This window comes from Bos taurus, chromosome 24, assembly GCF_002263795.3.
Source record: "Bos taurus isolate L1 Dominette 01449 registration number 42190680 breed Hereford chromosome 24, ARS-UCD2.0, whole genome shotgun sequence".
Classification (NCBI taxonomy): Eukaryota; Metazoa; Chordata; class Mammalia; order Artiodactyla; family Bovidae; genus Bos; species Bos taurus.
In genome coordinates, this window is record NC_037351.1 from 7,361,525 (window position 1) to 7,389,425 (window position 27,901).

At 40.4% G+C, this 27,901-nt stretch overlaps 1 protein-coding gene across 1 annotated transcript in view; it reads left to right on the forward strand.

Moving 5' to 3' along the window:
* The window catches only part of CD226 (CD226 molecule), a 91,356-nt gene extending 65,634 nt beyond the window's left edge, over nt 1-25,722 (forward strand). The window contains exons 5-7 of the mRNA XM_002697693.7: nt 14,255-14,357; nt 19,620-19,677; nt 22,006-25,722. Coding sequence (XP_002697739.3) covers nt 14,255-14,357; nt 19,620-19,677; nt 22,006-22,119 — 275 coding nt within the window. The 3' untranslated portion in view covers nt 22,120-25,722. The remainder of the gene's footprint in view (nt 1-14,254; nt 14,358-19,619; nt 19,678-22,005) is intronic.
* The last annotated feature ends 2,179 nt before the right edge of the window (nt 25,723-27,901 follow it).

A 27,901-nucleotide genomic window follows, 5' to 3' on the forward strand; every position in this document is an offset into this window, starting at 1 on the left:
GGCCCACAGCCAAGAGACTCTTTCCTGATCTTTGTGAGGTATGGGTCAACACAGGGGTAGTGTTGAGGAGTAGCTTCTCTGGGTTCTAAATCTTGCCTCTAATGGCTTGCGGAGATCACTGACTCTGGACTCTGTGCTCCTGAGTTGGACTATGAAACTATTAAGGAAGAGGAATTAATTTCATTTCTTTATTTGGGCTTAGTTTCTGCTAAAATTCACTCCGTTTTTTTCCCAGCTGATTTGGATTTCTAAAGAGTTTGAAGTTGTAGATAAAATATGATTTTTAGGGATTTATTAATCCAGAACTTTCTGTCTGAGTCTTCTGAATTTATAATAGATGTGACTATTGTAGGCATTGGAAAAGACCCTGAAATGGTAGGCATGGTGGCTGTCTGAGCTGGTGCTCGCCAGGCTCCCAGGTACATCTGTTTCCATGACCTGATATGGTGAACATCTGCCTTTTATTATCTCTTCCTGCAGAGAAAATCATGTCACGGCAGCTTATATGCTGGAACCACAGGACTAGAGTCTCAGAGCACTGGTGTCGCTGCCTGCAAGTTCAGTATCTTCTACCAGTACAGACCACCTATGGTTTTTAGCCTGTTTAGTCGTTATTAAAGTTCTGGATGATAATTGGGTATCCAGATGAAACATACTGTTTCCATCATCACAAACGAGTTAGCTATTCAGTCATGGCCCTCTTTTGTCCTTGTAGCTTTACTTTGGGAGGAGGAAACGGCAACCCACTCCTTTATTCTTGCCTGGAAAATCCCATGGACAGAGAAACCTGGTGGGCTACAGTTCATGGGGTTGCAAAGAGTCAGACACGACTGAGCACACATCACAGCTTTACTTTACATTTGCCTCTGCCCACATCTTTCTTTTACGAGTCATTGAATTAAAAAAAAAAAAAAAAGCAAGCAGTCAGTCAGTTTGTTTTATAAGCCCTACATCTTGATTTATTCATCTTTCCTAAAGCACACAATCCTGGAATTGCGGCCTGAAGTCATTTTTTGTACATACCATATTTGTGTAGATAAACAAGATATTGAGCTGAATAATGATAGTGACAAGTTAGTATCAGAGAGAAGGAAATGTTGAAAATCTCGTGTTAAATGATCTGATGGAGCTCTTGCATAAGGAGCCTTGTTCATTATCATCACTACTGTACACGAAGCAGCTGGTGGTATTGTGTGTGTGTGCATGTGCGCTCAGTCATGTCCGATTCTTTGTGACCCCATGGACTGTAGCCCGCCAGTTTGCTCTGTTCATGGCATTCTCCAGGCAAGAATACTGAAGTGGGTTGCCATTTCCTCCTGCAGGGGATGTTCCCGACCCAGGGATTGAACCTGTATCATCAACATTGGCAGGTGGATTTTTTTTTTTTTTAACCAATGAGGCACCTGGGCATCCCTGAGTTGATGGTATTAGAAAGCAGCTAATCCTAAGAACTGTTTTTCTTAAAGTGGATCTTTATCCTCAGCCTGAATTTTAAATAATTTTCATAACGCTTTCCTCTCCCTAGAAACTCAGAGTTCAGGTAGGAATTCAAATTCAGAAAAATGTACTGATTTTCCTCCCACTTAAAATCCATGACCACATTTACCTGAGAGACCTGTCTAATGACTCCAACTGCAAAATAGCCATTTGTTCTTCCGTGTCATGTGTGATTTTTTTTTTTTTTAAATTTTAAAACATCTGAGAATCGTTAACAGCTTATAATGATCTCTTAGAGCCTTATTAGGAACCGAACATAGATGATGGTGTGAATTTTTCCCCAAAGGCAAGTAGAAAACTTCTTAAATTTTTAAAAAGACAGTTCTTTGTGTAAGGTTAATGGCATTTCATTCTTAATAGAAATTCTAGTTTTAAGTATTGCAGTTCAATTAGTCAGACAACTACTTCCAACTTCAACTGAGATATTTCGAACATGTTCTGACCTGACCCTTGATAAGCATTCAAAGGTGACCTAGTTCATTTTCAGTAGTCTATATTATTTGAAAGAAAAAGAAATGAAGAATAAATGCAGTCCTGTCAGCCGTAGAGATACATCTTTGAACCCCCCATTTGTATTGTAAAGTTATGTATACTGAAATGATTCAGAGTTTTCTTTAAAGGTATTTATTCAACAGCATAGGGCTTCCCTGGTGACTCAGATGGTAAAAAATCCACCTGCAATGCAGGAGACATGGGTTTGATCCCTGGGTCATGCAGATCCCCCGGAGAAGGGAATGGCAACCCACCCCAGTATTCCTGCCTGGAGAATCCCATGGACAGAGGAACCTGGTGGGCTACAGTCCACTGGGTCACAAAGAGTCAGACTTGACTGAGTGACTAACCCTTTCACATTCAACAGAAGAATATGCTTGGATAAATTTTTATAAAATAAATATTTTTCAATCCCCATTGATCCCTCTACACCTTATTTTCAGAATTAATTGAATGTAGTTCACTTTGGCTAAAACTCAGAAGTAACTATGATGCTCATAATCTTTTAAATATTAAAGTGGTTTTATTTAATTAACCCACAGGAGGCAACTCTTCCTTTCATGGATATAGGGTTGAGCTGTTTTAAGCTCTCCATAGCGCTGGTCAGGAGTGTGAAATGGCTTTAGTGAAGGTGAATAGTGAGTGATGAAAATCCTTATCATTGCAATGATGGACATGGGCAAGTCAAGAGTAATTGTTGATGAGAAGAAACGATGTTAACAAAGGATAGGATGTTTTTGTGACTTCAAATCAAAGAATCTTAAGGATGTGATGGATATGCAAATGACCCCCAAATCAGGGCCACATAGGAGGCAAGTATACGAATATAAAGCAATACAGGCTTGCAAAGTGTAATTATTCTCCTGTTGTTTTTCATGTTTTATATTGAGCATTGAGATAATTCTTCACTCTTTTAGTGTGCACATGTGTGTGTATGCATTTGTGAATTAAGATAACTGTGAATATTTGTTAGGAGGAACAATCTGCCAGATGGCAAACATTCAATAAATACATGTGCTTGTGTGGGCAATTTTACACTCACAGGAAACTCACAAATCCCAAATACTTTAATCAAAACAAGTTGTTTTGCTTTTATGTTGATGACTGTCTTTTCTTCCTGGTCTAGTAAGTAAAGATATCAACTTTGAAATCCAATCATGCAGTTCTTTTTATAATAAAATCACTGGCTATTTTAAAAATGGAGAGAACGGATGAATAGTTAAACTCTAGAGAATAAAGCTGTAGATTTTGAAATTATTACCAGATCCCTTGTTTCTTATAACCAGGCATTGACTTTTACATGTTTTGTAGAGCAATTAGTAAATTTTTTCGTGTAACATAACTTAAAGTTGTACAGAAAAATTAATCTTCAGCCCAATGCTTTCTGTTTCATATTCTGAAACTATCTGTATGACATTTATAGCACATTTATATATACGCCTTTATAAATGTCATAGAGTTTGAGGTATAAAGTTTTCTAAGGACCCAAGGGAAAAGTTATAAATAGCAGTTATAAGGACTAAGTGGCACAAGGCTTTGTCTTGGCTGCTGTATGACAGCCTTGCATATTATGTTTATGTCTGTGCCAGTCACTCTAACACTTACTGATAATTAGTCATGCCGTGTCACCACAACTCTATTATTATCTACATTTTATGGATGAGGAAGGTGAGGCATGAAGAGCTTAAGAAACTTATTTCAGGCTTCATAGCTAGTAAGGAGCGGGGCTGGGTTTCACAGCCGTGAAGATGGGCTCCAGGGTTCTTGTTCTTAACCACAGCACTGAATTACTTCTCCAAGCAGAAGGAAAAAAAACATTACTGCCATCAACAGCAGCATCACAGGAGAAGCTGGCTACAGTAGAGTTCCACAGCCTTGTGCTCTTCCTTTTGGGAAGTGAGTAGGTATCATAGATCACCTACTGAACCAACACATGGAGCAGGGGTAGGCAGAGGAAGCGGGGTTTGATCACCCACTATTTTCTTCCAGCCCCTGTGCTTACGTGTGCTCAGGTCATCCAGGTGCTGTGTCTGTGAGTTCCCCACTGACTCGTCCCCTTTCCTGGGGCTTCTGAGTATCGTGAAGTCACGTGAGGGAGGGTGTTCACACAGTCTCACGTTCTTCAGTCACTAAGTCATTACTGACACTTTGTGACACCCTGGACTGCAGCACACCAGACTTCCCTGTCCTTCACTATCTCCTGGAGTTTGCTCAAAGTCCTGTCCACTGAGTCGGTGATGCCATCCAACCATCTCATCCTCTGTTGCCCCCTTCTGCTCCTGCCCTCAATCTTTCCCGGTATCAGGGTCTTATCCAATGAGTTGGCTCTTTGCATCAGTCTCATGAAGGACAAGTGAAATCAGGTAGCAGGTATTAGGGTGTGGAGGTGAGGGCTGGTCCAGTCCATGCCAGGAACTGATAAGGGGACTTTAAGAGTAACCCCTGAACAAAGGCGAGTGAAGGTTCTTGCTGGAGAGAACTGGTGAGAGCTCAGCTCTCCAGTGGCTTCTCAGCTTTGCAACCACCTGCCTCCTAGGTCTTCACCAGACCCACCCAGTACACTCGTCCCGTGGGAAAGCTCCATTTCCTTGAGCAACTTCCCTGGAATCAGCTCAGAGTTCCCCACATCACCCTCCTTCCATTTTAAGTCTCTCCTCCGCCTCTTCCTCTGAAATCCTGCTCTTCCTTTAGGTCTTGTAGATGATGAACGACCACTGAACCCAGAGCTGGAGTTATTAGCTATCAGAATTAGGGCAGTGAAGGCTTAACCCTTAGAATCTCCCAGGAAAAACAAAAGTTTCTTTTCTATGTTAAGTATTCTGAAGAGTTATAGTCTCTCATATTTATGGACCTTTATTTGAACAGCTAAATACATAAAATATTTCAATGGTATGTTATGCCCACCATGTCTTATTGCATGGGTGAAATGTTCATCTGGATTTTAGTGGAACATTTGAAAATTTTCCCATTATATCCTCTTGGATTAGCATAATAGTGACACCGTAAGGTAGAGCTACACTTGGTTAAACAACAGTAATAACAATGTGTTGGGGAATTAGAATTAGAAACAAAATCTTCTCCCTACCCGGAAAACTGCTCCACAAGGGTAGAAGGGAAAGAAAACAATTTTATTATTGAATAAGCATTAAACTAGAATTGTGATATGCGTCACAGGCAGTCCACTAAGAGACTGCAAAGATAGAAGGAAATCTTAACTTCTCATAGAGTCCCGCAGATGCAACTATATGTATGTTTTCAAGCAGCTGGAGGTAGTTTTGCACCTTGAAGCATGGTGCCCTTGGACCTTAGACTCCTGTCTTCCCATAGAACTGGAAGATATGGGCTCTCTCTTCCTTGATGATTGCATTTCAAAGAGATGGCCCTGATTTAGTAGAGCGAAAGGATACAAAGCAATATCAGCTAATGGAAAAGATGGGTGGGGCAAAGTCAGGATTGGCTGAGTCCCAGAAAGAAAGCAGGTGTTTAGCATAAACCACATTGTGTCAATAGTTCAGATTCAACGAACCACCTTGGCAGTTAAGAAAAGGTAAGAATGCTCTCCAAACCCAACTTCCCACACATCAGCCAAAGGCAAACCTTGTAAGCAGGGCTTTCTAAGGATGGGGGTCTTGGGGCTGCTACACTGACTCTTTTTTGCACACTGATTCAGCACGGAAGTGAGCAAGATGTATGTAGGTCTTAACATTCTTGTTGTTGTTCAGTAGCTCAGTCGTGTCTGACTCTTTGTGACCCCATGAATTGCAGCACGCCAGGCTTCCCTGTCCTTCACCATCTCCCAGAGCTTGCCCAAACTCATGTCCATTGAGTCAGCAATGACATCCAACCACCTCATCCTCTATCATCCCCTTCTCCTCCTGCCTTCAATCTTTCCCAGCATCCGGGTCTTTTCTAATGAGCCGGCTCTTTGCATCAGGTGGCCAAAGTATTGGAGCTTCAGCTTCAACATTGGTCCTTCCAATGAATATTCAGGATTGATTTCCTTTAGGATTAACTGGTTTGATCTCCTTGCAGTCCAAGGGATTCTCAAGAGTCTTTTCAAACCACAGCTCAAAAGCATCAATTCTTCGGTGCTTAGCTTTCTTTATAGTCCAACTCTCACATCCATACATGACTACTGGAAAAACCATAGCTTTGATTAGACAGACCTTTGTTGGCAAAGTAATGCCTCTGCTTTTTAATATGCTGTCTAGGTTGGTCATAGCTTTTCTTCCAAGGAGCAAGCGTCTTTTAATTTTGTGGCTACAGTCACCATCTGCAGTGATTTTGGAGCCCAAGAAAATAAAGTCTGTCACTGTTTCCATTGTTTCCTTATCTATTTGCTGTGAAGTGATGGGCCTGGATGCCATGATCTTAATTTTTTGAATGTTGAGTTTTATGCCAGCTTTTTTACTCTCTTCTTTCACCTTCATCAAGAGGCTCTTTAACTACTCTCTGCTTTCTGCTGTACAACAAAGGGATTCAGTTATATTAATACAAATATATATATATACACACACATATATATTCTTTATATATATATATATGTGTATATATATTCTTTTTTATATTCCTTTCCACTATGGTTTTTATAGAATATTGAATATAGTTTTCTCTGCTATACAGTAGACCTTCTTGTTTATCCATTCTTTGCATAATACTCTGCGTTTGTTAACCTGAACTCCTAACCCACCCCTCCCGCATCCCCGCACCCTTGGCAATCCGTCCCTTCTCTGAGTCTGTGAATCTGTTTCTGTGTCATAGATAAGTTCATTTGTGTCGTATTTTATTTTACTTTTATATTTTTTTAGTTTCAGCATTTTATTATACTTGTTTTTAATTAATTTTTATTGGAGTATAATTGATTTTCAACGTTGTGTTGTGTTGTACTTTGGATTCCACATGCACGATACTTTTATTTTGAGGAGGAATAGTTACTATTCACTCTGAAGAAAAATTAGAGGTTGATGTCATGGTCCTTTAATTCTCTGCAAATAATTTATTCCCTAGGACCTTCTTGCTATAAAACAGGGAAAGGTTTCTGAAATACAGAGAGTATAAAATTGATTTGCACAAAGAAGTTTGACCTTTGAAAACTTGGAATCATATTACCATGCCAAAACCCGCTTGATGCATATTGCAGGCATACAGGAAAGTTCAACAAACTCAAGGCTACCGTTATTTCCAGGGGTCCCCGAAACGGACAGCCATCCTGTACATGTTTATCAACACCCCTTTTACCTTTCCCCAGAAAGGTGAATCTAGTTCCAGAAACAAACACCCTCTGTTTTACATGACTAGAACAACATGGAATTTCAACACGAAAGAACAGAAGTTAGTTACTTAACTCTGTTTTGAATGCATGCATACAAAATATAAGCACACTCTTGATGATTTACATTATGTGATGCTTAAATATATAAAGCACCTCTACATGATTTATCTATAGCCACCGCCATAGCCACTCTGGTGTTGATTTCATCATCATTTTGCAGTTGCTAAGAAAAGTGTCCAGAAGTTCAAGTGTCTTGTACTGGGGTCTTCCAGGGAAAAGACTTAGAAGACAGAACTTAGACTCCAAGGCTTCCCTTCTCAATCTGTGCTTTTCAATATCTAGCTTGGGACAGGTTGGATATTTGCATCATACCGTGAGCCAAAAATTGGAATCGACCTGATAATGCTGAGTCTGTCCATTCACACATGCATCCTGTGGGAACACACACACCCTGAATATATCCTGTCTGAACCTAGAGTGAACTTGAATACTTCTCTTTTTTAATAGGGCAATTCAGCACAGATAACTTTTACTGGTATCTACCGTGACCTATCCAGGGCTGGCTAGAGAGAGGGTCAGGAACTGTGAGTTTTTCCCAGCATGGAAAAACTGGGAAATGTTCATTATTTTGACCCAGATATTTAGGTTTGGAATTACCTGGTCTCCCCACTCCCTGACCCCACCCCAACCATGATAAAGGACATACTGTAAACATCAACGCCTGCTCTTGCCCGCCTGGCTCTGAGGAAAGGACCAGGAAGCATTTCTATCCGAGCCTTTCTAAAGAAAAGTTTATAACTCAGCCATAAATACTTGTCATCGGCAGAAACGTAGCCGGGAGGGCTGCAGTCCTGGAGTAAATTATTCATTTATATCTCTCACTGACGTGCTTTAAATTGTTTTAACTGTATTTATCTTTTCTGATGGGTGGGAAAATAATGGCTTTATGGTTCACGACACTTTTGTCCTCCCATGAATCAACACAGCATGGGGATGAAAGTTGAAAAAAAAAAAAAAAAAAATCAGCCAAAAAGTGGCTGCCTGAGATGAGACAGTAATTCTTCTTTCTTTAAGAGAGGGGCTTGAGGGCTGACATTACTCAAGCTAGGATCTAGTAGCAGAATTTAGGAAAAAGTGAGCATTAGGAAATATTGACTGACTCCCTAAAGTTTCCACCACTGTTTGCTTTTCCCTTTTGTTTCTGGTTTTAGTCACAGAGGGCCCAGCAAGTTGTGTGGTTACACTAGCCCCATCAATTATGGTTCACATTAATGCAGCCGAGGAGTGGGAGGCACAGAAGAGGTAAAAGGTAGGATTACCTATGGACAGCCCTGGCAGGCCAGTGGTTAAGACTCCATACTTCCAATGCAGGGGGCACAGGTTTAATCCCTGCTTGGGGAACTAAGATCTCACATGCTGCACTGCCTGGCCAAAAAAGTAAAAAAAAAAAAGAAAAGAAAGAAATTTTTTAAAAAAGTAGTATTGGCTTTAGGCTGAGATATCTGGATTGTCATACCTCTGGAGTGTGATTGAATCTCTACCTTTTTGTTTTTTTGTTTTTTGTTTTTACCCACCATTCCGTCTCTAATGCCAAGTACGCACTGTGCCTTAAAATACTACGTGTTAAAAAATGAGTAAGATGGATCTGAGTCCAACATTTGCTAGAAGAGGTTAAAAAGAGCCAACATACTTCACATGAAAGAATGTGAAGAATCTGAAATTTTGATTTTGGTTTTATAAGTAAGCAGCATGAAACAAATCACCATACTTTTCAGTGGTTTCTACTTACTTATCATAATGTAGAGCTTAACAAAGAAAGCCATTGTGATTTTTAAGGGTTCTGAGTACAGTTCTGCAGAGAAACTCTCTACGTCCTGCACTTTAAATATAACCATTAAAAACCGGCAGAGTATTCTGTTTTAAGCAGGCAGACCTCTAAGTTTTTCTACTGTTTTTTTTCTGACTATTATCATTTAGTACATTTGGAAAATAGCAAAAAGCCTAAAGAAATAATCACTTTTAATTCTATTCCCTGAAGCTCATCACTTTAAAACTGTGGCATGCTGTTGCCTGGCAGACTTTTTTTCTCATAAGTTCTATCCTCTATTGAGATATCTTAGCATGCGCATTTGTGAATTCTGGCTTTGAAATTTTACTTAACTTTCTATTTATAGTCAACAGTTTTCCATTTCACTGGAATTCTTTACACTCATCATTCTAATGTCCATGCCCTGATTCTCAAAGAGGTGGCTCCAAACCAGCATCACACAGGACCTGCAAATTCTGGGACCCTCCCAGACCTGTGTGCTCAGTTGCTTCGTCATGTCCAACTCTTTGTGACCCCATAGACAGTAGTCCACCAGGCTCTTCTGCCACCAGGTTCTTCTCTCCATGGAATTTTCCAGGCAAGAACTCTGTGCTGGGTTGCCTTTTCCTTCTCCAGGGGATCTTCCTGACCCAGGGATTGAATTCGAGTCGCCTGTGTCTCCTGCATTGACAGGAGGATTCTTCTTTTTTTTTAATTTAATTTTATTTTTAAACTTTACAATATTGTATTGGTTCTGCCATATATCGAAATGAATCCACCACAGGCATACATGTGTTCCCCATCCTGAACCCTCCTCCCTCCTCCCTCCCCATACCACCCCTCTGGGTAGTCCCAGTGCACCAGCCCCAAGCATCCAGTATTGTGCATCGAATCTGGACTGGCGACTCGTTTCATATATGATATTATACATATTTCAATGCCATTCTCCCAAATCATCCCACCCTTTCCCTCTCCCACAGAGTCCAAAAGACTGTTCTATACATCAGTGTCTCTTTTGCTGTCTCGTATACAGGGTTATCGTTACCATCTTTCTAAATTCCATATATATGCGTTAGTATACTATATTGGTGTTTTTCTTTCTGGCTTACTTCACTCTGTATAATAGGCTCCAGTTTCATCCACCTCATTAGAACTGATTCAAATGTATTGTTTTTAATGGCTGAGTAATACTCCATTGTGTATATGTACCACAGCTTTCGTATCCATTCATCTGCTGATGGACATCTAGGTTGCTTCCATGTCCTGGCTATTATAAACAGTGCTGCGATGAACATTGGGGTACACGTGTCTCTTTCAATTCTGGTTTCCTCGGTGTGTATGCACAGCAGTGGGATTGCTGGATCATAAGGCAGTTCTATTTCCAGTTTTTTAAGGAATCTCCACACCCACAAAGACATGGAGGAATCTTAATGCATATTGCTAAGTGAAAGAAACCAATCTGAAATGGCTACGTACCATGTGATAACCTGGAAAAGGCAAAACTATGCGCACCACCTGGGAATCCCTCCCTAGCCTACTGAGTCAGAAACTCCAAGGGGACCACTCAGCCATCTGCATTTTAACAAGCCCGCTAGTGATGCTAGTTTCGTATGAGACCCTCCGCTATGTAGTCTTGCTTTAGTCTGCTCTCAGAAAATAAAGATTTTTTTTTTTTGCTGTTATAAATGTTTCACAAAACTCTTTGTTCATATTTCTGAACATTTTTGTAGAGAAAAAATTAATCAAATGTGCAAGCAGTTCATGAAAGGATGGATGTACAGAGAATGCTTTCTTCCTGGAGGCTGGTTGTGGTAGATTTCGCTCCCTAGATTGAACTTGAGGTCATCCATCTTGCCACTGGCTTCCTTTCATGCAAATTTAAGTGCTTTGGTTAATAAGTTATCCACATCCTTCTCATTGTCTTGCTTAGTTTTCTCTTAATAGCAAGGGTATGTTAAAGATGTCAACTGATTTTTTTTGTTTCTGCATGTTGTTTGTGATGACTTTGACCTCCAGATACTTTTCATTTTGACCCAATAGATCCTATGTATTTGCTTATTTGTATAAACTGGAAAGTCATTTCTCATTTCAGAGATTAAATAATACTCACATTTTTCTCATGTTTACATTTAAACATTTAGATCTCTGTAGTCTACCCAGATTGGTTTTGTTTCTTTCTTTCTTTTTTTAGTGTAATTAAGATCTAAAAAATATTTCAAAAAGTAGGTAAATTATTTTCCCAGAGTACTGTCAATGAATTTTTTGATCATAACTTTCATTTTTTTCTTTCACAATTGTTCATTTGACTTAACCTTAGCACCTACTATATTCAAATTATGTCAGCATAGCAACTGTGGTCCTTTCATAAGCCTGTGTTATAATGCAGAATAACTTCAGATATTTTGTTTACTTTTAAAAATGTGCCAAGAACTGAAAAATGCTAATTTCTTATTTGATTGGGAGAAAATTCCCTTGTTCCTTTTGCAGTGATGATTCAATGTATTTTTTGCTCTGAATAAATTTCAGTTTCCTTCTCCCCATCATATCTGAACAAAACCCCATCTTAGATGCTACGTACGAGGTCTTTAAAGTGTTCATATATTTTGCTACCTTTATTCACCTTATAGGTTAAACAAATTTAAAAAGTAAAAATAGTGTTTATTATATGATTCAGTCTCTCTTTGCAGTAAACCTTACCAAAGAATGAGTGGAGTAAACTTTGAGCTCTTATCATTGATTATGACAAAGCCTTTGACTCTGTGGATCACAAAAAACTGTGGAAAATTCTGAAAGAGATGGGAATACCAGACCACCTGACCTGCCTTCTGAGAAACCTATATACAGGTCAGGAGGCAACAGTTAGAACTGGACATGGAACAACAGACTGGTTCCAAATAGAAAAAGGAGTACGTCAAGGCTGTTTATTGTTACCCTGCTTATTTAACTTATATGCAGAGTACATCATGAGAAACACTGGGCTGGATGAAGCACAAGCTGGAAACAAGATTGCCAGGAGAAATATCAATAACCTCAGATATGCAGATGATACCACCCTTATGGCAGAAAGTGAAGAGGAACTAAAAAGCCTCTTGATGAAAGTGAAAGAGGAGAGTGAAAAAGTTGGCTTAAAGCTCAACATTCAGAAAACAAAGATCATGGCATCCGGTCCCATCACTTCATGGGAAATAGATGGGGAAACAGTGGAAACAGTGAGAGACTTTATTTTTTTGGGCTCCAAAATCACTGCAGATGGTGTTTGCAGCCATAAAATTAAAAGACGCTTACTCTTTGGAAGGAAAGTTATGACCAACCTAGATAGCATATTCAAAAGCAGAGATATTACTTTGCCAACAAAGGTCTGTCTAGTCAAGGCTATCATTTTTCCAGTGGTCATGTATGGATGTGAGAGCTGGACTGTGAAGACAGCTGAGTGCCGAAGAATTGATGCTTTTGAACTGTGGTGTTGGAGAAGACTCTTGAGAGTCCCTTGGACTGCAAGGAGATCCAACCAGTCCATTCTGAAGGAGATCAGTCCTGGGTGTTCTTTGGAAGGAATGATGCTAAAGCTGAAACTCCAGTACTTTGGCCACCTCATGCGAAGAGTTGAGTCATTGGAAAAGACTCTGATGCTGGGAGGGATTGGGGGCGGGAGGAAAAAGGGACGACAGAGGATGAGATGGCTGGATGGCATCCCCCACTCGATGGACATGAGTCTGAGTGAACTCCAGGAGTTGGTGATGGACAGGGAGGCCTGGAGTGCTGCAATTTGTGGGGTCGCAAAGAGTCGGACACGACTGAGGGACTGAACTGAACTGACATGAAAAAAAATCTCAGCTAAATAGTGAGTCAGGAAGGAAGAAATCATCTGAATGAGAGATTGGGAAGACTGCTGTGAAAAGCATGGTTTTCAGGTTGCCATGGGATTCCAGACAGCCTGGGAATCAGGAAATTAAATCTCAGTTTCAAGAGGATGGGCAGTTGTGTTGTTCTCTGCCATAGCAGCCCCTTTTCTGCAGGAGGGGGGCCTGGAAAATTTGCCATCTAAAGAGAGATGGGCATAAAGACAGCACCTTGGTTTCCGTTCAATCCCACTTCCATCGACAACACATTCTGATATCTTCTTGCAAGGAGCTCTGTGGGTGGTGGTGGGTGAGGTGTGCTGTGGGCAGGAGGACATCTGAAAGATAAGATGGTCTCTGATCTCACAGGATCTCAGTCCAGAGGGGAGCAAATATTGCTCATTTGAATATTGCCTCATTAGACTCTTATCCCAATTCCGTGATGTAATTAGGAGTGTTGGCATCACTTGACAGTTGGAGGAAGGCTGGCAGAGAAGGTTAGGAATTTGCTGGAGGTCAAATAGCTAAATAGTGAAAGAATCAGTGTGAAAATTTCAGATTTTCCTTTTACCCCGATCGCTGGTCTGTCCAGTTAATACCTGAGTTGGAAAAGTAACATACTTTTCTTGATTATTTTTATCCTAAACTACCATTAAGTAGCCAGTATTTCTTAAGCAAAATTCCACTTACAGATATCAAAGTTACATACTGTTGTGATGTACTTATTATTATCAGAACTAAGGAGTAATCTTCATTTTTTAAAAAAGATTTTTTTTTTTTTTAACGTGGACCATTTAGAAAGTCTTTATTGAATCTGTTACAGTATTGCTTCTGTTTTATATTTTGGGTTTTTGGCTGTAAAGCATGTGGAATCTTAGTTCACTGACTAGGCATTGAATCTGCATCCCTTGTAGTGGAAGGCAAAGTCTTAACCGTTAGATCACCAGGGAAGTCCCAGCAGTAATCTTCATTTATATACTAGTTTGATAGTTTTTTTTTTCCTACTAAAGATTTTGTGTTTCTGATTGGGAGTTCATTAGAATGAAGTGCTACCTACCGTGAATAAATGCTTTCTATTCTTATTCTTCTTAAGGTGTCAAACCCACTATTAGATCAAGGAAGTAAGGAAAATCTGTGAGGAGTCAGAGATATTTAGGAGACTCTGAAAGAAGAAATCTTTTCCCCCTACTCATCCTATGTTTTTTAAATTGGATTCTTTGTTTTATATACATTGTTATTCTGTGATGATTAATGTACACTTTAAAAATTTTCCCAACTTCCTCTCTATTCTAGCTTTAGCTGAGTTCCTAATTCCTCCTATAATTTATTTATTTTTTTTCCTCCTAGGTGAAACCAAGAACTCATACATCCCCTTTGTGGCTGGTGGGGCAGTTCTTCTGTTCCTATTGGTTATCCTAATTACCACCATCACTGTCATTACTTACAAGAGGTGAGTACTGCAGCTCCTCCTGAGTAATTCTGATGCTCGAGTTTCTCTATTAATGACCCAGCAGCTGGCTGAGCTGTCTTAGGACTCATGTACTGAGGCCATGTCCTTTGAATGCTGTTCTTAAAGGTAGAGGAGGAGCAGGGGCTGTGGGGGTGTTAGAGGAGAAGGCTAGAGCAGTTCATCTCAGAATTAGGAGGAGTGGGCAGTCCACCCCCTCATCCACAGGTTCAACTGCCTGTCTGCAGCTATATCTGTCTTCTTCCTCCTGCAAACACAAAAGGCTGGCAGATGGGGGGGCGAGGTGTGTGTGTGTGACAGAGGGGTCGGGGAGGGGTGGATTCTGAGGCCAAAACCAGGGCTGAACACTCATTACATGTATGCTCAGTCATGTCCAACTCTTTGCTACCCCAGGGACTGTAGCCCGCTAGGTTCCTCTGTCTATGGGGTTCTCCAGGCAAGAACACTGGAGAGGGTTGCCATTTCCTCCTCCAGGGGATCTTCCTGACCCAGGGATCTATCCTGCATCTCTTGTGTCTCCAGCATTGGTAGGCAGGTTCTTTATCACTGCGCCACCTGGGAACCCCCAACACCTTCATTTATTTATTTATTCTGACCACAGTGAATGAGATGTAATGGCATGCACATTCTAATAAGCAAACAGTGTGATTTTAAATGGTTATATAATGTCTGAAACAAGTAATATAGGTGCCTTTATTACAGATTATTGAGAAGAAAGGAGTTGGGAGGGGCTACCCTAGAGAGAGCAGGGGGCCACCTTGCCTCTTCTAAAGTCTCCTACCTTTTATTGTCTGTGACACTCTTGGGAATTTTCTAGGATGTTCTTGGTTGACCCTTCCCTCCTAGCTGCCCCACATTCATCGACTCACCAGTCTAGGTATTTGTGGCAATCTTATTTGTAGTCACATTGGGTTGGAATCATTCCTTATAACTCGTGATTCTAACTAATGTGTTAATTTATTTACTGAGTTATTTTTAACTGGATAATCGCTTTACCATGTTGTGCTGGTTTCTGCCATGAGACAACCTGAATCAGTTACTTGTGTATGTATTCAGTTCAGTTCAGTTGCTCAGTTGTGTCTGACTCTTTGCAACTCCATGGACTGCAGAATGCCCTCCCTGTCCATCACCAACTCCCGGAGCTTGCTCAAACTCATGTCCATTGAGTCGGTGATGCCATCCAACCATCTCATCCTCTGTCGTTCCCTTCTCCTCCTGCCTTCAATCTTTCCCAGCATCAGAGTCCTTTCCAATGAATCAGTTCTTCGCATCAGGTGGCCCAAAGTATTGGAGTTTCAGCTTTAGCATCAGTCCTTCCAATGAATATTCAGGACTGATTTCCTTTAGGATGGACTGTTGGGATCCCCTTGTGGTCCAAGGGACTCTTAAGGGTCTTCTCCAACACCATAGTTCAAAAGCATCAATTCTTTGGCACTCAGCTTTCTTCACAGTCCAACTCTCACATCCATACATGACCACTGGAAAAACCATAGCTTTGATTAGACAGACCTTTGTTGGCAAAGTAATGTCTCTGCTTTTTAATAAGCTGTCTAGGTGTCATAACTTTTCTTCCAAGGAGCAAGCATCTTTTAATTTCATGGCTGCAGTTGCCATCTGCAGTGATTTTGGAGCCCCCCAAAATAAAGCCTGTCACTGTTTCCATTGTTTCCCCATCTATTTCCCATGAAGTGATGGGACCAGATGCCATGATCTTCGTTTTCTGAATGTTGAGTTTTAAGCCAAGTTTTTCACTCTCCTCTTTCACTTTCATCAAGAGGCTTTTTAGTTCCTCTTCACTTTCTGCCATAAGGGTGGTATCATCTGCATATCTGAGGTTATTGATATTTTTCCCCTCAATCTTGATTCCAGCTTGTGCTTCATCCAGCCCAGCGTATCTCATGATGTACTCTGTGTATAAGTTAAATAAGCAGGGTGACAATATAGTCTTGACATACTTCCTTCCTGATTTGGAACCAGTCTGTTTTTCCATGTCCATTTCTAACTATTGCTTCTTGACCTGCATACAGATTTCTCAGGAGGTAGGTCAGGTGGTCTGGTATCCCCATCTCTTTCAGAATTTTCCATAGTTTGTTGTGATCCACACTGTCAAAGGCTTTGGCATAGTCAATAAAGTAGATGTTTTTCTGGAACTCTCTTGCTTTTTCAATGATAATCTAATGGATGTTGTCAATGTATTCATATCCCCTCTCTTTCAGCTTCCCTCCCACTCCCAATCCCACCCCTTGCATTTAAGTCTCAGGGAAAGAAGGAACCAAACTTTTGGTGTCTGCTTTTTGAAAGTCTGACACATTGTAACCATTTATTATATGTTTGTTGAATGAATATCTACATCCACCTCCACTCCTCTCCCCCAGTAATATTAATGTACACACACACACACACACTCATGTGTGCTTTTTGGTAGGGTTTCCCGTAGGTTTCTCCATCTTGTTGCCACGCCCCCAGCCTGCAGCTCTCCAAAGGCGGCCCTCACTGCTCACCTGCCATCTGAGATCCCTCCAACTTGCTTGCCTGCTCCCAGGTATCTCTCTCCTTCTAACTCATCTGATGTTTCCTGGTTCCTCTCTAAAAGTTAGACTGACCACCTTGTCTCCCTGTTTAAAGACTGTTTATGTTTCCACTGCCACCAGAATAATGCTAAACTCATTAACCTTGTGTCACAGGTACCCTCTGTTCAGCCTGATTAATCTAACCTCAATCTAATATTCAGGAACTTCCCTGGTGGCTCAGATGGTAAAGTGTCTGCCTGCAATGCCGGAGCCCAGGGTTCGATCCCTGGGTTGGGAAGATCCCCTGAAAGAGGAAATGGCAACCCACTCTAGTATTCTTGCCTGGAAAATCCCATGGATGGAGGAGCCTGGTAGCCTACACTCCATGGGGCCACAAAGAGTTGGACATGCCTGAGCGACTTCACTTTCTTTCAATCTAATATTCATTCATATTTTCTACTTTACTTACTCTCCTGATATTGACCAGTTGTATTGAAATACAACTTTTATTCTGTGAACACACCCGACTCTTCCCCTCTGTGATGCCACCAAAATGCTGGTTCCCCCAGATTTAGCCTCAGTCCTGTGGATGTTCTTGGTGTGGGGAGCATGTCCCCTCTGGGGGGCTGCCCTGCATTCCATCTCCTGCAAGCAGACATGAGGTCACCATCCAGAGTCCCATTGCGCCTCTCACCCTCCACGCCTCTCAGCCTACTTTGTAGTTTAATCATTTCCTCCTCGCTTGTCTTCCCTGCTATTCATAATGGCAGGGGTTGTGTTTTATTCATTTCTTTGTGCTTGATGGCATTTAGTGCTAATCTTTCCAAACAATGGATGGTCCACAAGCATTTGCCTAATTAAGTTGAAACATGAAACTGTCGATGTCCCTTTCTCTGCATGGCGGGCTGCCCTCCAGTCGATCCCTGGTCAGAAATAAGCAAATCGAGGTGCGGAAGCCAGGTTGTTAGTGGCAGTGAGGGTTTCTCCCCTGCTTCACCTTGGTTCATAAAAATGTGCTGAGGGCCAACGTGACAGCTAGAGCGCATGGGAACACAGGAAACACAGCGGAGAGAGACTGAGCGACAGGCAGGTCTCGGGAGGGTCACAGGTGTCAGACAGGATGGATTTTGAGTCATGAGAATGCATCACTTTTACGTGAATAGCTAAATGGAACTGTAGAATATATTGTTCTACTTGGTTAAATGTGATAAAAAGAAGATTAGTGGACCTGAATGCACGATCATGGCCAAAACCACAAAGCAAAAATTGGGTCCTCTTTTCTACCCTGTCGCTAGTATCGGTTTGTGGTCATTGCTTAGAATAGAAACGTCTTGAAAAATGACCCAAGGACCTGACAATGACCTTCTGAACTCTGTTTTAGCAAACGTTTAAACTAATCCTGCAGCTTCAGCTTCAGATGCATTGACCTGGAGAGGAGCCATAATACATCACAGGGTGCCTGGAGGAAACGAAATCCTTCCTTCATGCCTGGCACACACCCAGAAGCCCCTGGGCACCAGGCCCCCTTTCCTTTTCCAGGGGATCTTCCTGACACAGGGATTGAACCCACGTCTCCTGTATTGGCAGGCAGATTCTTTGCTGCTGAGCCGCCAGGAAAGCCCATACAGTGCTCCATGTCAGTTATATCTCAATAAAACTGAAAGAAAAGAAATCATGTTCTCTTTTCTTTCATCACATTGTATACACTAAGGCTTATGTTAAAATATATTTCTTTACACATGTACACATGTATACACACACACACACACACACACACATATATATATATATATATATATATATTTGGACCTACTTGGAAAGTTAACTCTATATTATGATATAACAAGCCTTGTGAATGATAATTTAACAATGAATCAAAGGTCATAGATCTGCATATATTTCCTCACTTGTGAAAAGAGTTTGATCCCTGAGTCAGGAAGATCCCCTGGAGAAGGACGTGGCAACCCACTGCAGTATTCTTGCCTGGAGAATCCCATGGACAGAGGAGCCTGGCGGGCTACGGTCCATAAGGTTGCAAAAAGTGGGACGCACCTGAAGGGACTCAGGAAGCAAAGCAATACAGATGGTTTAGTGAAGTGCCTGAAAGAGTCTGTAAAGCTTAGTTCTTTTGTCATTGTCATCCAAGAAGTTACACGTGGGCATTTAAAAGGAACTTTTAATTGTGGGAAATGTCTGAAATTATTTGGAGAAGGTTGTCAGTCATATATGTAACAACCCACTCTGCAGCATTCTTTAGTAAACTCCCTGAGATTAATTACTAAGCTGCACTACTGGATATCCATTTAGCTGCCTTTGCCATTTGTGAGCACATTGGAGAATGTAGGGAAAATGGAAAAATTTAGGTCAATGGAATTTTGAGTGACTGCATATAAAGCAGCCATGAACAACTTCAGCTTAATCAGTAAGGGTCGGGGTGCAGGTGAGGTATAGAGTGTTTGAAATCATGAGAGTGCTGGGACATCCCTGGTGGTCCAGTGGTTAAGACTTCTCCTTCCAATGCAGGGGGCACAGGTTCAGTCCCTGGTCGGGGAGCTGAGACCCACATGCCTTGTGGCAAAAAACCAAAACTTAAAACAGAAGCAGTATTGTAACACATTCAATAAGGACTTTAAAAATGGTCTACATCAAAAAAAATCTTTGGGAAAAAAAAAGAAGAAATACTGCTAGTGCTGACATGTCATTCTTAATTTCTCTTTTGTACATGTGTTCCCAGAAAGAAAAGGCAACAGAAAAGAGGCCTATTTAAAGACGTCTGGATCACACAGAATAGGGTAAGTGTTCTCAGAATAGTTACTCCCCTCTCCCCCCCAACTCTTTTGTGCATCCTGAGTGTCTTGTCAAGTCAGTTCATTTTGCAGCTTGCAAGCTTCTTTTTTATTCTCAATAACCTAACCACACAGTCGCCTGTTGTTCAAGTCTCAGCTATTTGATGAAGCAGTTCTTTTCTGATTTAGTCTCCTATGATTAATACCCTTGGACACTGTTTTACATCCATATAAATAAAGGAGCAATTACACTTAATAGTCAACATTGCACGTTTAGCTACCGCCATTGGAGGCCTGCAACGACAAAATTACCACAAAGTGGGTGACTAGAAACAAGAGAACCCTGTTCTCTCACAGTTCTGGAGGGCTTAAATCTAGAATCAAGGTCTCCGCAGGGTCGAGTCCTTTTTGGCACGAGGCTCTGCTCCGTGCTTCTCTCTCCGTTTCCGCGGCTATCAGCAATCTGCAGCTTGTCGACACATTGCCCAAACCTCTTCCTCTGTCTTCACATGGCGTTATTCCGCATGCACACGTGAATGTCTGTGTCTCTTCTCCGTTTCTTTAAGGGCACCAGTGATATTGAGCTAAGGGCCCATGGTTCTTCAGTACGACCTCATCTTAACCAGTGACAACTGAAGCAACCCTGTTTCCACATAAGGTCACATTAATGAAGGTCTAGGAAGTACATACATTTGGGGGAGATGCTCTCTGACCCGGTGCAGGGCATGACGATATTCTGTGTCTTGAGGTTTTTGTGAGGGTTAAATTAATTTAAACTAACGCATAGCAAGCACATAAAAGGATGCAATACAGGATATTCATTACTGAAATGATATTTGGATTAATTGATTAATTAATTGATGTCCAGATTATGAAGCTAGAGACCCTTCTGCTGGGCAGGACGCGGGTTAACCATGACATTGTCTTTCTACCTGCTCCTGCCCCTTCATGTTTAATTGAAAGAGGAGGTTTCTGGGTTTGCAGATAAGATGTATGCTTATTTCCATGCTCACTCATTATCTCCACTGTAGGTCAAATATTCCCTCTAATGCACATTTTTCTGTTTACAAAATCTTACAATAAAACATTTCCCCGAGTGTTATCTGAAATTACATCCATTTCTCTTCAATTAAATTATTTGCACTTGAATGCTACATGGCCAAAACATCCAGTTCTAAAAAGCTTCTGACAATCCAGTGTGTGTGCTTCAGACTTCTTAATAATCTCTCAGTTTAGCTTTCTTCTTCTATTAAGGAGTTACTCTTTGCAAAACAAATTTTTGTCTTCCTCAATAACTCATGGTTTGCTTCTGGGCACCAAGTGCAAAGGCTGGAGAAGCCTGGCTTTGTTCTGTCACATACAATTTTTGGGTCTCTTCTCTGTCCTTAGCTGTTGTCCACTCAAGCCAATGCAAAGGTACACTTATTGCTCTGAATTCCAGGGGAGGAAAGGCGCTTTGCAACTTCCTGCCCTAGATATTCAACGCTTCCAGGCTTTTGCAGGCTTTTTAATATTTTGAGTGGCAATTAGAAAGTTAGTCAGCTGGTCTGTCAAAGTTAGACTTCCTTGATTCTTTGGGGGCTCTTTTAAAAAAGACAAATTGAGTAGATAGCAATACCACTTGAACTTTACTTTTGCTTTCTTTGTGCAAACACCAATACCACTCTAAATTTTCAAGCTACTCACTACTCACCAAAAGGCCTCTCTCTCCTCCTCCTCTTCCCTTCATTTCTGTCCCCTGCTCTCTCTCCCTGCTCTCACTTATGCCTCTGTATCTTCTGTCACACACATGCATACATGTGGTCAAAGTGACTTGATTAGCTAGGGAAGATTAATGATTATAAAACATTGTCTGGAAAGTGAATGTCCTCTTGCTTTTGTAATTTTTAAGTTGTGTTCAGTTGCTTATTCCTAAGCCAGGACATGGTGTACTTTAAAAACATTTATTTAGTAATTCATCCGTTCAACAGAAATTAATGGTTATCCACTATGGGAAAATACTGTACTAGACCTTCCATATAAAAATGCGAATTATTATTCTCTTTGAAATAGTGTAACATCAGGAGAGAGAATTTTACATCTAAAGAGGTAATTTATATCCCTCTATATCAGGTGATAATCAAGACTAGTCTCTGTTGTATCTCAGAGTCATGAGATCAAGAATGTGATTTTCTCGTGGAAAGTCCATGCAATGAAGAGAATGGTTTATGAAATTAATTGTAATAGAAATTTGACCTATATTATGGTTGAATTGAGGAGAAATTTGTTTTGAGTGTCTTGATTAAGTGCTGAAATGCAGTGAATTATTAACAGCCTCTGTGTTTATCTTTCTAGGCAACCAACAACTACAGAAATCCCTTCCCTCCCAATCCACCGGCAGGTGGTGCAGGAGAGGACATTTATGTCAACCACCCGGTCTTCTGTCTTGGACCAAGGGCTAGAGTCTAAGCCCATCATAGGAGAATGTAAATGATAACTATTATGTAAATGGATTGTCATACAGTTCTTCCCACTATTTAATGTCTACCTTGGATATTGGTTGACCAAATTTATTTCATTCGACAAGAAAAATACTGCCTAACCATAGAGAGCATTCTTAACAGATATGTTTTAGAAAACCTGACTGTAATTAGCTTTTACATGAAAGGAAACATTGAATCGTGTAATGGGACAATCCAGGGAAGATCAAGCTTCAGGGAAGGGTTATTTTCCAGGGCTTAAAGATTACGTCCAGAATTAAGAATGGACAAAAGACAGTTTCTGGATCCTCTTTCACAGCATCGGGATCTACTTCCCTTGATGTTAGCCTCACTCTCCTTCAGGCTTTCCGCTTGTGTTTCCAAGATGACTGCCGACAACTCTCAGCAAGTCATAATCCTTGTTTCTGCCTGGTAGAGAGCAAGCACATTCGATGACTTGTCCATCGTTAAGCAGTCATCATGGCCAGAAAGGAAATCAACCCTGAATATCAATTGGAAGGACTGATGCTGAAGCTGAAGCTCCACTACTTTGGGCACCTGATGGGAAGAGCTGACTCACTGGAAAAGACCCTGATGCTGGGAAAGATTGAAGACAAAAGGCAAGGAGGGCAACAGAGGTTAAGATGGTTAGATTGCATCACTGACCCAGTAGACATGAATTTGAGCAAACTCTGGGAGAAAGTTGAGGACAGAGGAGCCTAGTGTGCTGTAGTCCATGGGGTCACAAGGAGTCGGACATGCCTTAGTGACGGAGCAACAATAACAACAACATGGCCAGAAAAGGGTGGATGGGCTAAGTCAGTTAAGGGCTTGCTAGAGCTGTGTAGGAGTGGGGCCCAAGTCCATTACTGGGAAGGAGAGGGGAAGAGGCTGAGGAGGGTGTAAGGAAGGAGGAAAAGGGATCAAAGAGTAGGAAGGTACAGAAAAACTTTTTTTTGCCTCAAAGCTTTGACAAGTACCCAGTTTGGCCTCATGATATGACTCTCAGAGCAATTAGACCATGCCTGTTGTTGTCCAAATTCTAGATGGAAGCAACAATGAAAAGTATTTGTGAAACTCAGTAACGGTCATGGTCACCTTGAAACCACAGTGGTTTGGTAATGACAAAACAGTGATCATTCCTGTCTCATGCCCTTATTACTCATCTTTAAAAGATCCTTATTTCTAAAAGACTCATCTCAAAGATTCATTTAGGTTTCAAAGTTGGAGACTTGGCATGATAATCTGAAATGAACCCAAAGCAAATCCTCACATTGTCTAGATTCTTAAGCTGTAATTTACAGTTTTAGCAAGACAGTGGATATGTTGTGGTTTTATCTTTACATACCATGCACACCAAATAGTGCAATTATTCTGTGAATTATGGAAACTGTGAGTGCCCCTAACTGTTTCAGAAGGGAAAGAATGAAAACGATCACTCCCAGTTGTACTATGTACATGCAATGAGAGTTAGCTGTCATTTTTATTTGTTTGCTTATAGATACTTATATCTGGATTCAAGAAGTGTTTCCACAGATATATTTGTAACAACGTGGGCAGGCAGTTTTACAAGAAAACCGTCTACTGTTTTGTTAACTAGATCAGATCTATGAAAGTGTCCATGGCTGACTCTATCCATGGTGAAGCAAACTTGGCATCCTTTAAAAGATAAATGACTTCTTCCTAAAAGTTAATGAAAATATTACTTTCTGGGAGATTCTGATAACCAATCCTCAATGACTAAATGACATAGGGAGAAGTAAAAAATTTCTACCATGGCAACATGATTTCAGGGAGGATTTTTATGTAATCCACTTAATGTGCGGTTTATGGAAACCACAATATTTGAAGTTTGTCTCTTTTGCCATGGATGTTTTAAACTTTTTTAAAAAAGTCTCTCAAAGCATTTATGAGAATTATTTAGTCTGTCCCTTCTTTTCTAAATTCTTCATCTCCAGGGTTCAGAATTTTTAGGGATTTGGAACCTTCTTAAGTCCTGCTGAAATTTCTCCAACCTCCTCTGTAGATCCTGCTGCACTGTCATCTGTTAGCTTTTGAAACTCTGTTCATTCATTTTCTTTGGACATCTTTACTTAACAAAGCACTTTGATTGTAGTCTCTTTAATATTATACCTAACTTGCTAGAATTGTCAACTGTACCTAATATATTAGGGTTGACAATTCTAGCTTTATATATACATATATATATAAAAAACTATGCCTACTGTATATGTATACAATATATGGTATCCATAGTAGGTATATGGTATATATAGTTTGTGTGTATATACATGTACACACACTAGCACACACACATATGTATTTCCCTAACCTATTGTACCTACTATTCCAGTTGTTACTAAGGAAACAGATCCACAGCATGAAAGGTCAGAATTGAATTAAATTATGTGTTAAATCTTTTCTGCAAGGTGCTATTTAGGAAACAAATGCTTCCTAAGGTTCTTTTTTACATACATAATTTTTATTGGTACTATATTAAATAAAATCTATGTTTTCTTTGAATGACATTCTTTTAGTATCTGCATTAAAGTAACCAATTACAGGGAGTTGCTGTGTGGTGACAAGGTAGGTAAGTTTGTTAAATGCCATCATAGAGTACACAGTTTTGTCAGGGGAAGAAGACATCTTATTAGCCTACAATGATTAGGCATTGATTATATTATCATCAGAGAGACCTTGAAACATTATTTAAAAGCCTTTATGCACACTGGGAAAATAGAATAGGAATTTCATTAACTTGAAATTATGCTTATAAATGGGAGGCAGGTGGATAAGGTTATAATTTTCAGCTAGTAAATATTTATACTTACAGAAGTTTTAAGTAATTAAGTTTATTACTAAAATATACATATACACTTAAAAATATTATCCATTTATACAGAATGAAATAAAAATGACTTAACTTTTATTGTAAACAACCAAATTATGTTTGTTTTTCTAAAACTGTATTAAATAAAAGGTCCAGCTGCATTGCAGTAATTTTCTACTTTGGTAGAGTCCACAGTGAAATTAGAAATCACTGTAATCAAAGCGCTTCTCCTTGATTTTTAATAATACGCTGTGTTTTGTACCACTTGTATGAATTTCAGCAAGACTGAAGATATTGTAGAATACAGATGCTTATAAAGTATGGGTGGAGGTGCTAAATTGTGAGTACAAAGTTAATCTTTTTTTCCACAATCATGATAAGCAAATATCTTTGAAAAAATATAAAATAGTATAAACACGTCTTACCACTGTTTTATTATCATCATTAGTTAAGCCATCGTTAGACTGTCTAGAAAGTATTGACCTTCACATGTAGGCTTTTTGCATAAATTTGTATACTTTTCCACTGATCTGTCATTGGATTGTTCTAAATCAAGTCTCTAAGCTCTTATACATTTTTCGTTTGCTAGTCATCCAATAGGTGGAACTGTAGCTTCTAGAATTAACTGCAATGCTTTCTAAAATTATTTTTTACAAATCGTCAAGGTTGGTTTATGTATTTTACTGTCCCAGATTTAAAGCACTAACTATGTTGTAAGAAAAGATCTGATGTGTGGGGATGGGTAATAAATGTCTGAAAGAATCCCCCGTTACTGTCTGTTTTCCCTGCTGCAATGATGTTGTATAGTCACCCTCTTTAGAACATTTTTTTTTCCAGTTTTACATGTAATTTTAGACTCGGGTTTTGTAGGGCATGTGAATGTTTACCTTAACATACTATATTCTGTTGTTTGGATGAATAAAATGTAGGGCTCCACTATCATTAGTTTCACTTATCAAAGAATATTAGGGGGAAATTCCTGATAATATTAACATGAAGATTAAATGCAGAAAAAAAAAGTCAAATGAGAGACACTTTGTAGCTTCTCTCCATGCCGCATTTAGTGTGTTTTGTAAGTGCATGTAGTTCAAAGAGTTGAAGTGTGCTGTACAAGGGTCATTTTGGCAAAAAACAAACAAACAAAAAAACAAACAAAAAACCTGTCCTTCTGATTTTACCTCCATTGAGACAAAAACTGTCACTTCTGCTTATTTATTTTTCTGCTGTTAGAAGAGTTTGTTTGGCTGCACCAGGTGTTGGTCGCAGCACGCGGGACCTGAGTTCCCTGACCAGGGACTGGACCCGGACGCCCTGCACTGCGAGCACGGGGTCGTAGCCACTGCACCACCAGGGAAGTCCCTCTGCTTTTCTGAATCGTGTACATATATCACTGCTGCTGCTGCTGCTGCTAAGTCGCTTCAGTCGTGTCCAACTCTGTGTGACCCCATAGACGGCAGCCCACCAGGGTTCCCCGTCCCTGGGATTCTCCAGGCAAGAACACTGGAGTGGGTTGCCATTTCCTTCTCCAATGCAGGAAAGTGAAAAGTGAAAGTGAAGTCGCTCAGTCGTGTCTGACTCTAGCGACCCCATGGACTACAGCCCACCAGGCTCCTCTGTCCATGGGATTTTCCAGGCAAAAGTACTGGAGTGGGGTGCCATTGATGTTTTTCCATTTTAGACATTCTTTATTGATTTCGATATTGTCTTTCCTACAAACTCACCACACGCACACACCTTTGTCATGTATCCATCCTTCCAAAATATTTACATTAAAGTTTTGATTATTTCAATATTTGTTTATTTTTTCATGATCTTGCCAATGCTCTTCTTAGTTGAATACCACGGTAAAAATGATTGTTCATTCTCTCCAGAGTTAATATTTTTTTTTCTGTCTAGCATTAACAGTTGTCTCTTTTCCTAGTTTACTGTTTTGGTATTTACCATAACTTTATCTCAGACTCTTCACCCATGGTCTAAAGGCTCTCTTCAGATCCTCTGAGACACACTGGATATTTAGACAATCTTGTCTTCCTAGACCAGAACCTTGACCTGGGCTGATAAACAGTGGTTATAAGCACAAGTTATGACTGCATAACTGTCATCCCGACATCTCTCTTCATCCAGGATAATAGTGGAGAGAGGACCATACAAGCTGGAATTGATTCTACAAAATTTCCCAGTTGGGCTGCTATCCAAAAGTCTACAAGCAATAAATGCTGGAGAGGGTGTGGAGAAAAGGGAACTCTCTTACACTGTTGGTGGGAATGCAAACTAGTACAGCCACTATGGAGAACAGTGTGGAGATTCCTTAAAAAACTGGAAATAGAACTGCCTTATGACCCAGCAATCCCACTGCTGGGCATACACACCGAGGAAACCAGAATTGAAAGAGACACATGTACCCCAATGTTCATCGCAGCACTGTTTATAATAGCCAGGACATGGAAGCAACCTAGATGTCCATCAGCAGATGAATGGATAAGAAAGCAGTGGTACATATACACAATGGAGTATTACTCAGCCATTAAAAACAATACATTTGAATCAGTTCTAATGAGGTGGATGAAACTGGAGCCTATTATACAGAGTGAAGTAAGCCAGAAAGGAAAACACCGATACAGTATATTAACGCATATACATGGAATTTAGAAAGATGGTAACAATAACCCTGTATGCGAGACAGCAAAAGAGACACAGATGTATAGAACAGTCTTTTGGACTCTGTGGGAGAGGGCCAGGGTGGAATGATTTGGGAGAATGGCATTGAAACATGTATATTATCGTATGTGAAATGAATCGCCAGTCCAGGTTTGATGCCTGATACAGGATGCTCAGGGCTGGTGCACTGGGATGACCCAGAGGGATGGTATGGGGAGGGAGGTGGGAGGTGGGGTTCAGGATGGGGAACACATGTACACCCGTGGTGGATTCATGTTGATGT